At 40.0% G+C, this 17,838-nt stretch overlaps 2 protein-coding genes across 2 annotated transcripts; both read left to right on the forward strand.

Annotated features, from left to right (window-relative positions):
• Positions 1-101: 101 nt before the first annotated feature.
• On the forward strand, positions 102-3,910 carry GCK72_008339 (uncharacterized protein; the record flags this gene model as incomplete). Its single annotated transcript, XM_003104909.2, has 4 exons — positions 102-421; positions 2,349-2,569; positions 2,616-2,803; positions 3,827-3,910. 4 exons carry the CDS (start codon positions 102-104, stop codon positions 3,908-3,910), a joined length of 813 nt encoding a protein of 270 aa, XP_003104957.2.
• A 5,592-nt stretch (positions 3,911-9,502) lies between these two features.
• On the forward strand, positions 9,503-17,689 carry GCK72_008340 (uncharacterized protein; the record flags this gene model as incomplete). Its single annotated transcript, XM_053726776.1, has 14 exons — positions 9,503-9,742; positions 9,796-9,928; positions 9,977-10,280; positions 10,324-10,428; positions 11,896-12,103; positions 12,152-12,207; positions 12,258-12,759; positions 13,419-13,635; positions 13,718-13,796; positions 14,341-14,410; positions 14,554-14,815; positions 16,126-16,544; positions 17,406-17,512; positions 17,605-17,689. 14 exons carry the CDS (start codon positions 9,503-9,505, stop codon positions 17,687-17,689), a joined length of 2,787 nt encoding a protein of 928 aa, XP_053586353.1.
• Between the last annotated feature and the right edge of the window lie 149 nt (positions 17,690-17,838).

The raw sequence follows: 17,838 nt of genomic DNA on the forward strand, positions 1-17,838 counted from the left end.
CCCCTTTCCCCCGGACCCCCTAAAAAATAGTGCTTTTCTTGCAGGTTGCGCACCGCACGTCTTCTTTCTTCTGAATCCGAAGTCATCAGAAGCCCTATGTAATGATTTCGGTGATGCAGCATATGATGAACAATCCCAACGTGCCGTTCGTGAAGACTTCCGACTCGCCGCACGCGTCCCCCTCGGACTTTATCAAACAGTCGGATTCACCACCAACGACGTCTTCAACTGCGGCGCCACCCTCGATGCAACCGTGCTTCTGGCCAAGTGTCGCACAACTTCAGCAATCGGCGTCAGGGTCTTCTGGAGCGTCAAGTGGCGCGAGTAGCTCCGCGTCGAACAACCGACCGGCACAAGCAGATAATCATTCGGAGAGAGGGTCCGAGACTGCGTCTAGTCCGCAACTTCCACTCCCAACGAGGTTAGTCGGTGGGGTACTTTTGTGCATGGGGGTCCGGGGAGATCTGGTTGCATGTACTTAAATGCTCATTATTCAATAAGTCTTCCAGGGAGTTTTAGCGGGTTGAAGGACCACATACTGGTGTAGCTAAAAAGCAAGTGACTTTAACGTACTGGCCTTTACGTCGTACCGAAAATGTGTCAACTACAAAAATGAACATCTAGACCTGATCTACATAAAGTGATATATTTTCATTAACATAGTTAATCTGTATTACCCATTAGCCGGTGGCTGACAGCTCGCTCATAGTCCGGCCCTGAGACGTGTGTGTGGGTCTCGTTGCGGAATTTCGATTCACGGCGGCTCTCTACCGTACTTTACCCATAAAAAAGTTTAAAAGAACGGTAGTCGCAACGAGACCCAAACCTCGTCCCCGGGCCGAACACAATGGCAATTAATACCATGACATACAGTAGCGATCATAGGTGAGTACACCTGCATACTTTCATATGTATCTCAGCTGAAATAAGACCGTTTTGCAAAAACTTTTTTTTCAAAGATAGCTGAAACATTCAGCAATACGAAAATCAGTTTTTTGAAATGGTTCCAATTCTGATTTTTTTTTGATAATCGATTTTTCCAGATCGTGATTTGAAAATTCGAAAAAAAACTTTTTATTTTTCTCTTGGAGTTATTGAGTTTTTAATGTCAAAATGTTGGAAAACACTCAAATAAACAAAAAATTATGTTGAATCGGCATTCTACTTTCTGAGCATCGTGCCACAGCTCCAGAAGTCAAAAGTGGCGCCCTCGGGAAAACTTTCATAACTCATCAAAAAATGCTCCAAATCAGTCGAAACATGTACCAAAAGATGTGTCTTGAGCTTTTCTACAAACAAACATCAAAAAGTTACATTTTTAGAAAAAAAAATTTTTCTAATTTTTTTCACTCAAAAATTTTTTATTCCCATTTTTTTTCCTAATTTTCGATATTTTCTGGCTATAAAACAAAGAAAGAATGCAGAAATGTGTTTGATTATGTGTGAAAAAACACTTCGTGCCCAGTATGTGAGAGGTATGTTCGTTTTGTAGCCAGAAAATATCGAAAATTAGGAAAAAATGGGAATAAAAAATTTTTGAGTGAAAAAAATTAGAAAAATTGTTTTTTCTAAAAATGTAACTTTTTGATGTTTGTTTGTAGATAAGCTCAAGACACATCTTTTGGTACATGTTTTGACTAATTTGGAGCATTTTTTGATGAGTTATGAAAGTTTTCCCGAGGGCGCCACTTTTGACTTCTGGAGCTGTGGCACGATGCTCAGAAAGTAGAATGCCGATTCAACATAATTTTTTGTTTATTTGAGTGTTTTCCAACATTTTGACATTAAAAACTCAATAACTCCAAGAGAAAAATAAAAAGTTTTTTTTCGAATTTTCAAATCACGATCTGGAAAAATCGATTATCAAAAAAAAATCAGAATTGGAACCATTTCAAAAAACTGATTTTCGTATTGCTGAATGTTTCAGCTATCTTTGAAAAAAAAGTTTTTGCAAAACGGTCTTATTTCAGCTGAGATACATATGAAAGTATGCAGGTGTACTCACCTATGATCGCTACTGTACTTAGGAAATAACCTGAAGCTGACGGTCATGATTAAAGATAAGCCAAGTTGTTAGACACTGTACTGTATCTTTCATTTTTACAGTGTCTATAGAAAAAGTATAGAACTATATTTTTGTTGTTGACAACTTGTCCGTAAAACCCTTCCCTATAAAGATATGACCCAGTTCCCAAATCCACAGAAATTTTATGTGAGCGAAATGGTTGTAACTGTTAACCGAGAGGTTGTACAAAAAAGTTGTCAACTGCAAAAAATGTAGTGCTAAATTTTTGCTATGTACCCTAAAAGTATGGAAATTCTGACACCTAACCTTCCCCAATTTTCAGCAGTGGAATGTCTATGCCTGCTGCGGCAGCCGCCGGCATGTACCCATTCAACGGCGGTCGATTCCCTACTGCAAACGAATTCGGAATGATGGTCAACCAGTCGATGTACTCAGATTTCTATCAGAACAGTCTAGCCGCGTCAGGCTGGGGGTACCCCTACGGACAACAGTACCCATTCGCACCGAACTACCAAATGCCAAGCTTAGATGGAAGTTTGAATGGTTAGTCTTTACTAGGGATTTCAAATAAAGCTGGATTTTGTTTCAGATGGTACGCACCTCGAATGGACATCCTCCTCGCACACGTCGAGGAAAAAGAGGAAGCCGTACACCAAAGCGCAGACGTTGGAGCTTGAGAAAGAGTTTCTGTATAACACATATGTTAGCAAACAGAAACGATGGGAACTCGCAAAGTATCTGCATTTGACTGAGAGACAAGTGAAGATTTGGTTTCAGGTAAGAGTAGGGGAACAATTGATTTTGGGAGTAACCTGGTAAAGTTCAAGCTAGGCTTAAGAAGGTCAGGCTAGCCTAAGTGTATTTAGGACATATCAAATTTTGAATTTACCCAAACTGATATAAATGAACTCTAGAAACAAGAATAGAATATTTCAGATCTGTAACCTGTCTAAATTTTCAAAATCCTATTTGCACGCAGTTTATCTAAAACTTACTGAACCGCTTACGTCTGGAAGTGTCTTCAAGTAGTCAACTAGTCCTCATTTTTTATAAATGTACAGTTCTCACCCAGCAGGCTTGTCAAAAATTGGGCCGAACTTTCTCTCGGCCCGATAGGGCTCCGCGACAATTCACAACTGCGACATTTCGCAACTAGTCATTTCGCAACTGCGACGTTTCGCAATTACAACCTTTCGCAACCACGACGTTTCGCAACCGCTGGGCATTTGCATATTTCGGTCAGCTAAAAATGTTGAGTGTACCAAAGTGCTTGGGAACATATTTGAAAATAATTAAATAGAAAAAAAAGTTATGTGACTCACTTTTAGACAAAACTAGGTTAAATTGTTTCTAGTTTAATGGTTGCGAAACGTCGCAGTTGCGAAACGGCGTAGTTGCGAAACGTCGCAGTTGTGAATTGTCGCGGAACCCCCGATAGACCCGGATTCCAATGGGTACTCATTTTTTAACAACATTTTTTGAAATTTTACGAAAATTCAGACTATCAGTGCTCAAATTATCGTACATATTCATCTTTTGATTGAATATTAAATTTTTATCATCCAAATAACAAAGTTCCGACATTTTTTTCTCACGACAATTGCGGACTTAGTGCAAAATTACACTACTGAGTCTGAATTCTGAAGTGAGAAAAAATGTCGGAACTTTTTTGTTTCGACAATGGTCAAAAACTAAACTTTTTTCAAAAAAATTCAAAATTTATTCTCAACGTTTTGCAAACTTTTGTACCATTCTACCCATTTCCTACCTCTCCATCCCATTCAACCATCCAAATTTCAGAACCGCCGAATGAAAGACAAGAAACAGAAACAGCGATCCTCCGGCGACCCAACCGGAATGTTAATGCCTTCCGGTCTAGACTAATCTTCAATTCATTAATGGCCTAGCAGTTTCCTAGGCCATCTCATCCCTCCCGTATTCCCTATTTTGGGTCCTTCCATTTGCCAAAAAAACAACACGTCTTCTGAACTCTTTGAATTTCATCTCCCTTTTTTGGAACTTTTTTGAATTTATAGGTTGAAATTGACACTTTTCCTTTTTAAAATCCCCCGCCCATAAATGCAAATTGCTCTCTTCTTTAGCTCAATTCAATATCAGCCTTCTCCCCACCCTCCCCATTCATCTGCATTTAATAAAAAACCCCATGTTTACCGGTACAGTATTGACTTTTTTCTTTTTTTCTGAACATTTCTTAGTAATAAGTAACTTTAAAGTTTTGTGTGTGTTTTTATATAATTGTTTTTTTTCTCTTTTTTGAAAAATTTCTTGTGAATTTTTTCGATGAATGAAACTTCTTTGAAAATTCAATGAAAAAAATTCTCGAATTTCAATCAGGCACGTACTCACATGCATTGAGACATCTGGACATTAGGACACAAATTTCTAAAAACTTGGACATCTGGAAACACAGACAGACCGACCGACCGACAGACAGATAGGCCTACATGAAGACACACAAGTGTTTAGAGATACAGACAGGAATTCCTACGAACATCTGGATTCACAGACACACCTACAGACACCTACAGGCAAACATCAAACATATTTTTTGATATTTCATCATTCAGAAAAACGTTTTGTATATGTCTAGTAACCTTGGAGAAGTGCGAAAAACATTTCTCACTCGATTTTTAGTTTCAGTGAAACTTTTTTTCAATGCGTTTCAGCGTACTTCGTCAGGACTAATCTGAAGAAGCTCAGATGTAGAAGACTTCCAACAGAGCGCACTTTCAGTTTTAGGATTCTTGTCTCAAAACTAGAACAATTCGAAACAGCCGATATTTTAGGCCAAACAGACTGAAAACAATGAATTCTGTATTTTTCCACCTGTCAACATTTTTGGTTTCAGTATGTCTACTTTTCAAAAACTCTGGATTTTTTTAAACATCCCGCACACTCATTTCCTCATTTTTAGTTAAACTTTCGTTTACTTTCTGACAACACTAGCAATTTCGAAGTAAAAATGAGAAGGATTCGTAACTCGCTTCAAACTGACTTTTATGAGCTGAAAAATATACCAAAATGTAGATCTCAACGAGTTCTATAGCCGTGACCTACTACGAGCCGGATGGCTACCGTAAAAACTCTATTTGAGTTGCATGCAACTCTATTGTTCAAAGGGTCCGTCGGAGTGCAACTCTATTAGAGGGGCAATTCAAATAGAGGGTGCAACTCTATTGTTCAAAATGTTTTTTTAAGATAAAATTTTAATTTTAAGGCGTAATTTTTATAACTTCAATTAACAAAAAAACTAAAAATTAAAAAGAAAACAACAAATTTAACAAGATTGGATTGAAATGAGATTAATCAATTTAAATTTCATCGACATCAAGTGATTCGTCACCGCGGTGTTTGCGTACTGACAGGGGCACCTCTATTAGAGGGGCAACTCTATTAGAGGGGCAATTCAATTAGGGGGTGCAACTCTATTGTTCAAAGCGTCCGTCGGAGGGCAACACTATTAGAGGGGCAATTCAAATAGAGGGGCAACTCAAATAGAGTTTTTACGGTATTTGTTAATGTGCCGCGGGCCGGGAAAAAGTGCCAAAAAACGCGAAAATTACCAAAAAAACCATTCTAGCCCGGCCCGCGGCACATTAACGAATTGGCCCGGCCCGGTAGAAAAAAAAAATTTTTCTACCGGCCCGGCCCGGTAGAAAATTTTCAAGGCCCGGCTCGGCCCGGCCCGAAGGCCCGGCTTCAAAAAATGACCCTTTTTTCCCAATTTTTTTTCGAAATTTTTTCAATTTTTCATCGGAAATGTGACCATTTTTGACTATTTTTCAGAATTTCTTCTAATTCTGACTGACCAGTCGGTTTACGTCGCCTAACGGCGACTCAACCTCCTTCCCTACACCACCCTTTCCAGTTTTACAGCGCCTGCGGCGCTTCTTCGCTGAGCAGTCCGTTCCGACAAAGCACAATTGTAAAACCTCTCATTTTTAGACCACAATTCTACAAAATTTCCCAACTACTTTTTTTTTATCCAGATGGAATATAGAATTTAGAATGAACGGATTTTGAATTTACCAATCTGAGCTTTCTTCGTATGTTATCCTTGTTTCAAAATAATCTTACAGAAGAACTGGAACTTGATCACTTTTCTTTTTGCCACCTCAAACAGCGAGTGATCATTCCGATATCAATTTTTAATTTTTTGACTGATCGGTGCCGATGCCTCCTCCCTCCCCACAGTAACAAAATTAAAACAATTAGTTATAACAAACCCATACGTTCGCTGAAAACGATCAGGAGAGATCTAATGGCAAACTCGAATCTTACTAGGGAAGGATCCAGAGTCGAGATGGAGTTACGGGTCGAGACCTATATGGTTGGAAAGCTTGAGCTCTGAAACTTCCGAAACTGTTTTCAAATTTTGCTGAACGCCTCTAGGAATGGAGAAAAATGAGCTCAAAGTTCAAGCTCTGACCTCCATTCTTAACCATACAAATCGTTCGAATAGGGGGTCTCTCTGTTTATCTCACTTGGCCATCATAAACCCCCATCTGTGTCCAAATAGTTGAATATGCCTGAATGTTTTATAATTTTTTAATTTAATAAAGTCAATTTTTCCATAGATTCTTCTGTTAAAAAATCATTAAAACCCATAAAAATAAATAAAATCCATTTCCAGAAAAACAGAAAATCCAAAAAGAAAAAAAGAAAAAAAACGAATAGCGTCCAGAGGAACCGAACCAAGACCTCTAGCACCACAACCCAACCTCTTACCCACTCGACCAACCAACCGTTGGGAAACGTGGATTATCTGGGGAGTGAAGAAAGTAGCTCTCCCTTACCCCCTATTCGAACGATTTGTATGGTTAAGAATGGAGGTCAGAGCTTGAACTTTGAGCTCATTTTTCTCCATTCCTAGAGGCGTTCAGCAAAATTTGAAAACAGTTTCGGAAGTTTCAGAGCTCAAGCTTTCCAACCATATAGGTCTCGACCCGTAACTCCATCTCGACTCTGGATCCTTCCCTAGTTAGGATACGTAACAGAGGAACAAAGTTTTCTCCAGTTCCTCTCTCTTATACTTCTTTATCACAACTTCTTTTTTCGATCCTGAAGGAGTATGGATTTTATAATGAGCGGCTTTATACTTTACGTTTACCGGAACTACCTTCACTGAAACTATTTCACAATACTCCTACAGATGAACTGGAACTTGATAACTCTTCCTTCCACCGCCTTCTTTCCCAACGGGTAGCAGGTATGGCGGGGGAAAAAGTGGTCATCCCTCACTAAAAAGGGAGTGGTCATTCAGATCTAAAATTTTAATTTTTGACTTATCGGTGGCGACGCCGTTTCCCTCCTCTGAATATGGCAGACAAATACCCTGTTTTAATAAACTCTCATCCTAGAATTCATTACTTTTTTGAAGGTTGCCGAGCTTTGACAAAGTCCATTATTCACAAATCACCGTCACTTCTAGAGTAGTGTTCTTCCATTTATTTGCCTCTTCGTAAGTATATTGCACCCAAAGTACTGCTTTTCAAAGTTATTTACTGATCGGCGGCGATGCCGCCCCCGCGAAGCTGCGGAAGAAATTCCTATTGTTAACTGCTATCAGTGTGAATAGTGCCAAAAAACGGTACCTATTTAACCCTTTTGATCTCGACTGTAACGAAGTTATTTACAACTTTCATATACTGGCTGTCTATGTTCTTATCAAAATAAAAAACCAAAAAACTTTTCCGACCTGGCGGGAACGAACTCATCACCCCAGGCGTGAGAGTCATCTGCGTAGACCGCTACACCAAATACGCGCGGCCGGGGCGCTCTCGAGAGTGCAGTCAAGAAACACCGAGTCAGTAGTATCAGGTTGATAATTTGAGCCTTCTACCACCCTGTCGGGACACACCTTTTCTCATTTTCTCAACGCCATTTACCGTTAAAATCGGTATCGTCTCCAGAAGACGTCAAATTTGACATTTTTGAAAAAAGAAAAGTTCGGGCATTATCAGGGACAAATTTCCAAGCGACCTGTCTAAGTTTCATTACAAACGGTTCAGTACAGAGGGTGCTAGAGTCGGCGACATACGGACTTACAAACAGATCTGTTGAATATTATTAGTAAAGATAGTCGAAAATTTGACTTTTTCGCGAAAAAATTCAAAAAATTTTGAAAAATTTGAAAAAATTTGAAAATTTGACTTTCGCGCCAGTGACAACTATGTCGAGATCTAAAGCCGGCCCATGTCGGCCCGTTTCGGCCCGATTTGCAGGTATGGTTTTTAATCACTATTGTATTTCAAAAACCGGGTTGTAGAGTTATACTTTGGCAGCAGGAACAACAAAAACAGTTTCCGCTATGTTGGACTGAAATTCTCTCTAAATTTGCCCTAGTGGTAGTCCGTACAAAAAGTGGTCATCTACAAAACCAAAAACCATGGTTTTATCTGGCCAATAATTGAGATTGTGCGACAGTCATTGAGAACGTGTTCATTTTCAACTGAAAACTGTCTGTATCGCAATCCTCATGGCCGGTATTGTAACTGACAATCTAAATTTTGAACTTTTGCCCTTCTCATTCACATTCCCCCTCTTCTCCATTTCATCTCCTACTACTTCATCCTACTATTAGCACGGCACACTTCTTACAACCGCGCTCTACCGCGCTCTACCGAAATCGATAAAAATTGTGTGCGAAATTGAGAGACTCAGAGAGAAAGAGACATTTTTCTAGGGCATTTCGGTGGAGCACAGTTGTAAGAACCGTGCGGAGCTAGTACCAACCAAACATCGCCCTCCTCCTTCTCCTCCCAAAAAGTGACCCCTCCCGTCATTCTCTCCCTTCTTTGCCTCCTCCCCGGTCGCCTAGTGACGCTCCCCTGGCAACATCCGACTCCACGTATGGGTCCCTTTCTCTCTCTCCGTACGCTTTACTACACTCTTCACTTCGTAAATTTTTAAAATTTATTTTTCGCTTTTTCGAAACCAACTTTTTCGTCTTTTACGTTCATTTTTGTTTACGAAAAATACATAGGTTTCATGGCTGGCGCGTCGGAGGAGCGTTTTTGAAAGGTGATCAACATTAACCAGTTGTTCCTAAGGTCTTATTTAAAGACTGGCGCACCTGTGACGCGTTTTTTTAATGAAAATCAGTTTTCTATCAGAAAGTTAGTAGGTATTCAGATATAGTATTCACACAATCTTAAATGTCAAGTCTGGCGAGTTTTTCCGAAAAATTAATTGTGTGAGAAAGGCAGTTGCGCATTTCCAAAAAATTGAAGCTGGCGCACCTGAAGCGCTTTTTTCGGAGCTCAACTGTGAACTAACAAGCTTCTTATGAATGTTACTAAACAATTCATTAGGGCCGCCTGGCGCGTGTGAGACGCGTTTTCCAAAAATTCGTTTTTTTCTGGAAAGTAACTTTCTGATTAACTTTCGAAAACATTAGCTGGCGCGCCTGAGGCGCGTTTCGTCATGCAAGCTCGATTCAATTTTTCAGCTACCATGGGAAAGGGCGACTCGATCATCGTGGCTGTCCGCGTTCGGCCGTTTAATGACCGTGAAAAGACGAGAAACTGCAAGTTGGTCATTGAAATGCCAAATGAAGAAACTACAGTAATCCGGGACCCGAAAACGAATGAGGAGAAACGATTCAACTATGATCACTCATATTGGTCACATGACGGTTTCTCGGAGAAGAAGAACGGATATTTCGAGCCGACAGATGCACATTATGCGGATCAGGTAAGTTCGGTGGAGCGTACTTGAAGGGTTACTAAACTTTTTTATGGTTTCAGAAACGAGTCTTCGAGGATCTTGGAAGAGGAGTGCTGGCAAATGCGTGGGCTGGATACAATTGCTCATTATTTGCGTATGGACAAACAGGGAGTGGGAAAAGTTACTCGATTGTTGGCTTTAAGAATAATAAGGGTGAGTTTAGTAAGTAAACGCGCTCCACTGACAATTTTTCTTACATAGGTATCGTTCCAATTGTCTGCGAGGAGCTATTCAAACAAATCGCTGATAACAAAAAGAAAAATATGCAATTCGAAGTTTTCGTGTCAATGATGGAGATTTATTGTGAAAAAGTCAGAGACTTGCTGAGCTCCACACCTCCCCCAAAAGGGGGACTGAAAGTCAGAGAGCACCCGAAAAATGGGTTCTACGTGGAGAACTTGACTACGGTACCGGTGAATAGTTTTAAGGAGATTGAGGCGAAGATTGAGGAGGGAACGAAGATGAGAACGATTGCGGCGACGCAGATGAATGCGACTAGTAGCAGGTGGATAGGCTTTTAGGCTTAAATAATGGAAAATTGGTTTTAGAGCTCACACTATTGTGAAGATCACATTCAACCAGAAGTCTAGTAAGCAGGCTGGAGGGACATCGATGAAGAAGAGTGAGATCAATTTGGTAGATTTGGCGGGAAGGTCAGTTGGGTGTGGATACACAGTACCGCTCAAAAGTATATTAAGTTTTGGTTTTTTTCAGTTGAAAAGGTCGAACTTTGAGACTGTGTCATGGTAATACTGGTTGAACCATCAAGTAGATTTTTAATCGATCATACAAATCAAAAGTAGAGCATCATTTTTGTAGTTGACAGCTTTTTTGTACGAACACTCCCTAGAGAGTTATGATCATTTTAAGGGGACAGCTCAAAAATTGCACAATTTTGCACAGAAATGGGTCGATTTGAGGGAGATATTACTTTGACGGTACGTAACTCTCTAGGGAGTATCCGTACAAAAAAGTTATCAACTACAAAAATGAAGTTCTATTTTTGATCTGTAGGATCCATTAAAAATCTACTTGATGATACAATCAGTATTACCATGACACAGTCTCAAAGTTAGGCAATTTCAACTGAAAAAGGCAAAACTTAATATACTTTTGAGCGGTACAGTGTGACATTTAAAAAATTTTGTGATTTTTGGAGAATTTCACAAGGAATCTAATGCAAGTTGAACCTTTTCAAATTATGAGATACATTTGTTTGCATCTATTAAATAAATAATAAGTATGAAAGTTTCGAATGCTTTTATTAAAAAAATTTTGTCATGTCCTTGACGATGCATCGCGTTTTAAAAAAGAGTAGAATAACACAAGACAATAATACGCAAAATTTGGCACCGGAAAGCTGAGACCGCTTTAAACCAAGAATTTTTAAAACTAAAACATTTGAAAACCAAAACGTTTTAAAACCCGGCAGATATCGACAAAGTAGCTTCTCCCTCGTCCCATTTTAGTGCAAAATAGAGTGATTTTTGAGCTGTCCCTTTAAAATGACCGTAACTTTCTAGGAAGTGTCCGAGCAAAAAAGTTGTCAACTACAAAAATGGAGCTGTATCTTTTTTCTGTGTAATTTATAGATAATTTACTTGATGGAACAATCAGTGAAACCATGACACCCATACTTGTCAACCGGGCCGAAACGGGCCGACACGGGCCGGCGCGTAACTTGCTTCAAACTTAATGTTATGAGCTGAAAAATATACCAAAATGTAGATCTCGACGAGTTCTATGTCCGTGACCTACTACGGGCCGGATGGCTATTCGTTAATGTGCCGCGGGACGGGAAAAAGTCTCAAAAATCGCGAAAATGACCAAAAAAAGCCATTCTAGCCCGGCCCGCGGCACATTAACGAATAGCCATCCGGCCCGTAGTAGGTCACAGACATAGATCTCGTCGAGATACAAGTATGACAAGTATGACAGTCATTGACACCCTCTCAAAGTTGGTCATTTTCCACTGAAAAAAAGCCAAATTGTACATCTTACTGCACGGTACTGTAAAGAACCGCTTCTTAGTAATGACTTCAAATTTCAAAACAAGCGGTTCTAATTCAGTACAAATTCCCTGTCCTTTACCCCATCCCCTCCCCTAAACTCTATTCCAGCGAACGCCAATCCGCAGCTGGCACCGAGGGAGACCGTCTTAAAGAGGGAATTGTCATCAACCAATCTCTAACAACACTCGGAAGAGTCATAAAAGCTCTTCATGACTCTCAAAAGTCGGGCGGCAAGAAAATGCAGATTCCATACCGGGATTCAGTGTTGACGTGTCTGTTGAAGAATGCCCTCGGTGGGAATAGTAAGACTATTATGGTAAATGCACGCTATATAAGACGTCTGCAAAATTTCGAAGTGATTTAGATCGCTGCGATTTCCCCCGCTGATATCAACTACGAGGAGACGTTATCCACACTGAGGTAATGAAATAGTGCCCCGCCCACTTTGCAATAATGCCGCACACTTCTAGATTCGCCGACCGTGCCAAATCCATTAAAACCAACGCAGTCGTCAACGAGAACCAAACAGAACGTGCCCTTCGTGAACTCCGCGAGGAGAATCTCCGACTGCAGAGTCAAATTCAAGGGGGCGGAGTCTCCGGTGACGCTAGCAACGAGGAAATCGAGAAACTTCGACGTCAACTGGCTGAGAATCAGAAGGAAATGGAGGAAATGGAGAAGAGTTGGCAGCAGAAGATAGCTGAAGAAGCGTCGAAACACGCAGGTGGAGCGAGTGAGAAGGCGGAGATGGAGGCGAAGAAACGGAAGATGTGTCATTTGTGGAATCTCAATGAGGACCCCGCGTTGACTAATGTTATTGTGCATTTCATACCAGTTGGAGAGACGGTGGTGGGCAATAAGCCGACGAGTTCGGGAAATTTCATACAGATGAGTGGACTGTCGATATTGGCGCAGCATGTGGTGTTGAGGAATGAAGGGAATAATCAGATCACGTTGAGTCCGTGCTCGGAGGTTGGTTTGGGGGGGGGGACAGAGTATAAACGGGACAGTCAGAGTTTTTTTTCGAAAATCGCTGAGATAATTGAATAAAAGATATCCAGTAAGGCAAACAAAAATTTGCTTCCGGACCTAAATTCTTTGTTTCTAATGTTAGGCTCCGACCCCAAAAAATGAAAATTTTCCCGCGGCACATTCTAAAAACTGCCTTTACAGGCTTCTGTACTCCTAACATGTGTGTTCAATACATTTCCAGTCGGTTTTGGGAGTGGGGTTTGAAATTCTAATCAAAAGTTGAAATCTGGAAGCACTGAACACGGCGTCCGGTTCATCGAATCTAGGCGGATCGCACTCGCCACAATCGAAAATTGTCACGATGTCAACTCCTACCGTAACCCTAATAATTGTATCTATCAGTAGAGCGCACTAGCTCAACAGCTCTGAAATCCTTTCTAAACCGCTTTTCAGAATCGAGACATTGCAAAACCGGAATTTTTGAAAATTAGCCGGTAACCAACCGGGCCTTTTTTTTGAATCAGTGCGAATCTAGTCAATACTTTTCTTTTTTTTCTTAAAGGGCGAGTTAATTGAATCATCCAATTTTTCGTTAGGTTTATAATCATAAGCTGAAAATCGATCTTTTCAACTTTTAACTTCCACCCATTCCTCTCCAGGACCTCGACATCTTCATCAACGGAAAACCGGTTCACGGAGAGGTGCAACTCCAGCAGAATGATCGTGTCTTCTTCGGTGGTAATCACTTGTATGTGTTCAACAATCCCACCAAAAAGGGTATCAAGACTGATATCACTTATGACACGGCTCAAGCGGAGATCGCTCAAAATCATGCAGCAGCTCTTGGGAATAGAGGAATCGGTGGCGGATCCAAAAGTGAGTAGTGTCATTCTGTGGGTCTGTGTGTCCGCATGTCTTCAAATGGATCTAAACATTTGATGATTAAAATATATTTCAGGAGACCTTATTCTTGAAGAAGAACTCATGTCAACATTGCCTCTGGTACAACGGGCAAACGCCATGGCTACCGAGTTGGGGTAAGATTTTTAAGGCCTGGAAAACTCCGGGGTGGCCTAGAAATCCAAAAATCGATGTTTCATTCAATACGCTTAAATTTGAAGGTTTTTTTTTCCAACAAATTGCGTTTTTTTTTAAAATTTCTTTGGTTTTTAGAAAATCAAGGATGTTTTAAAACCAAAATGTTTCAAAACAAGGAAATTTTGAAACCGAGATGTTTTTTGCACTTAATGAGTTATTTCTTTAATCATTTTAGAACGTCAAATGACAAAAAGTGTCAGTTTCAAAACGGCAAGTTGCGAGATGTCCCGGTTCCGAAACATCTGGTTTCAATACGTCCGTTTTTGAAATGTCTCTTTTGAAAAATGTGAAAATAAGATTTTTCTTTATTTTTTCCTGTTTCGGTTGCTAGAATGTCTGGTTTGAAACGTTCTGATGGCATAGCCTAGAACCAATATTCGGTATTCTAGGCCACTTAATAATTTTCGGTCCCCAAAATCCCTTTTCCTGACTTTTAACCACCCCCACCTTTTATTACTTTCTATAAACTTTTTCTGTTTGCAGGCGAAATGTGAAATTCGAAATCGTTTTGGTGTCACCCGAGATGCGCGGTCTGACTAGTGGACTAACAGAGGTATGACATCACTTTTTCTAGTGGGAACTACGAAAATGATTTGAAAAACGACTCAGGAGACACAAAATATGAGTTGTAGGTGTAGATCAAACAAGTTGTTTAAAAGTCGAATTCTCAACAGGGCGTACTTGAGAGTTTTACAGATCTGGATAAAAGTGCACAACATATCGGAGGACACATATTTCCTTTGGGAGAAGTCTCGGTTTATGAACAGATACTATGGAATGCAGGAGATGTATGAGGCTAAACAGGATGGAAGTGAGGAATGGAACATGCCGAAGGAGAGGGATCCGTTCTATGAGTCACCTGACTCCCCGGTTTTTATTGCGTCGTCGGTGGTGTTCCTGCAGAGTTTGGCCTATTTGATTGATGTCGAGGAGCAGTTTCCTATTGTGGATTTGTCGGGTAAGGATCAAGGCTGTGCGGCAACAAGTTGCTGGTTGCCGAAAGTTGCCGAAATTGCAAAAGTTTTAGTTGCCGAGTTGCCGTTGCCAAACTCGGCAACTTATGTTTCGGCAACAATTTGAGGCTGCCGACTTTCGGCAACTCGGCTACAATTTTGATTTCTTAGTTTATGATAAATTTTCGTAATTTTAGAAAAAAAGCAGTTAAAAGGCTATTTCTGGCCAAAACCCGCAGAAAAAACTCGCTATGCGCCTTTAACATACGGTAATCGACTTTTGGCGATAACTTCAAAAAAATCTTTTTTTTGAGGAAAAACATTAAATTCGTGGAAATTAGCTGATTTCAGGGATTTTCCGTGTTTTCATGAATTCTCTTTTTAATTTCTTGTCATATTTGTTGATTTTTGTTGTTTTTGAGTAAACATAGTTTTTTATGAGACTCTTGTAAAAAATAATGTGTTGCCGTAAATTGCCGAAAGTTGCCGAATTAAAATTTCGGCAAGTTGCAGAGTTGCCCGGTTGCCAAAAAAAAGGTGTCATGGCATCACTGGTTGTCACATAAAATGAAATTTTTGATGGATCACAAAGATCAAATGTTAAGCTTCATTTTTGTAGTTAACAACTTTTTTGTACGGACACTCGCTAGAGAGTCATGGTCACTTTACGACGACAGCTCAAAAATCGCTCTATTTTGCTCGTTAAGGAGTAATTACTTTGTCGATACGTAACTTGCTATGGAGTGTTCATACAATAAAGTTGTCAACTACAAAAACGAAGCTTTATTTTTGATCTGTATGATCCATAAAAATTTTACTTAGTGGGCAACCAGTGATACCCTGACACCCTCTCAAAGGTGGAAATTTTCAACTGAAAACCAAGCTGTTAGAATTGAGGTCATTGGCATTTTAGTGCATTTGAGTTTTGTGACAGCATCACTAAAGTCCGAGAAAAAAAAGCTTACAAACGTATTACCATTTTTTTAATGTTAAATATTTTTGATCTGAAACCTGATCTCCTCATTGGAGAGTTTTTTTACGGCCCTAAGTAGTTTACAAAAATTGACAATGAAAAATGAAAAAAAAACCAGACTATTCCAATCCCAAAAAACTGTCATTTTGCGTTGTTTCATATCAGTAGTTTCGAAATGTCCTAGTTTTGAATTATCGGGATAATCAGACTTCAACTTATTGCTAAATAATATTTTTGTTGCATGGTGTTATAATTGGATTCATAATTATAAGGTTCGAAATTTTCCAATATGCGAGTATCAGGATTGAAAAATACACAATACATCATATAGATTATTTCCAGGTCAAGAGATCGGGCTCCTCACTGTCGGACTCTCTCCTTGCTCCACGACTGGCAAGGAACTCCGTGGTGAATACGTGGAGAACCCCAGTCAACTAGTCGGGAAGAACATTGCATTCAAAGTGAAAGTCATCTCTGCAGTAGGCCTCCCCCGTCGAATCCTGAAATCCAATTGCAAATATCGATTCTTCGGATCCAAGAAGATGACAACAACGCCCACGGTGTCAGGGAACACACCTTCTTACGGTCATGAAGAGACATTTCAATTCAAGCCGGTAACTAAGGAAGTTGCGGACTACTTGGCGAACTCTAATTTGTATATAACATTCTGGGGGACACAGAGGCCACGTGGAGCTAATAGTCGAAAGAATAGTGTGTCGACGATAGGAAGTGGAGGGGCAAGGGAAGGGCCGAATAAAGCGGTGAGTTGATTTTTGGATACATAGCTTCGAGAACAGGGTCAGAATATCCTGACGACTTCATCTTCAGAGTCATTTTTGAAAGATTGGAGGATTCAGGCCGTTCTAACAATTTTTAGGGTTGTTTCTTAAGAAAAATCTGAACGGCTCTATTCCAGTTTAGATGTCCTTTGAAAACTTGAACGTCCCTTAAAACACTTAGACGCCCATTAAAACATTTAAACGTTCTTTGGGGTCTCAAACATGCTCAAAAATCTTTTGACGTCCCTCGAAATTCCAAAATTTAGTTTTAAATAATTAGACGTCCCAAAAAACCTTTAGACGTACCAAAAAACATTGAAACGTCCCGTCAACACTAAAAATCACTGAAAGTGTTCAAAGGACGTCTAAAAATTTCATAAGTGCTTTTGGGGCGGTCCTGTTTTTAAAGGGCATCTAAACTGGAATAGAGCCATCTGAGCAGTTTGACTGGCGGGAAAATCGGAAAACAGATTCAGAATCCTTAACGTTTTATCTTCCCAGTAACATATATTTATATTACATCAACTCTGTATGAGCAGATTTTAATTCCTGTTTTTCGCTAACCTGGATTTCATCTCGAAACTCAAATTTCCTGACATCCTGAGCTGCATTCCGTCTAGAGGATATCAGCTTTAAAAATTGGTTCCCCTACTCGAGTTTATCAGTTTTTACCAAGAAAACGAAATTTCACACAAATGTAACCATTTTTAGGGGCTTTTTACAACAAAAAGGTCATTATCGACTTCTAAAATGATTTTTATCCCGCCTTCCGCCTTCCACCATTTCAAAACCCGCATTCCCCTCAACGCTGTTCTGGTTGCTTAACAATTTTGATTTTTCCAGAAACGAGTCGAAAAAATGGTGGCAAACGCAAAGTCCGCCGAAAATCGCAACATATCGGTGAAAGCCCTCGAAACAGTACTCAAAGGTGTTGATGACAACGAGAATCGGTACGTCAGGGTGATCGAGGGGAGAAGTTAGTGGGGTGTGACGTGTCCACCTGACCACATACAATCTGAGAATCAATAAGAGAAGTTTCCAGAAAGACACGCAAACAGTCGATGAAGAAGGCCGGTTCTACGACAATCAAAAGTCGGAGTGGATCGAAGAAACCCAAGGCGAAATAAGGAGATTTGCATAAACAAACGTTGTGTCCTTTTTCGCTTCGTAGAGAGGTTTTTCGATAGTGCGCAAATAAATGTACACACTTTTTATTGGATAGTAGGGTATGGTCACCTGGGTTGTCTTTTTTTTGAAGGAGTTTGACCAATTTTAG

Source organism: Caenorhabditis remanei, chromosome III (genome assembly GCF_010183535.1).
Source record: "Caenorhabditis remanei strain PX506 chromosome III, whole genome shotgun sequence".
Lineage (NCBI taxonomy): Eukaryota > Metazoa > Nematoda > Chromadorea > Rhabditida > Rhabditidae > Caenorhabditis > Caenorhabditis remanei.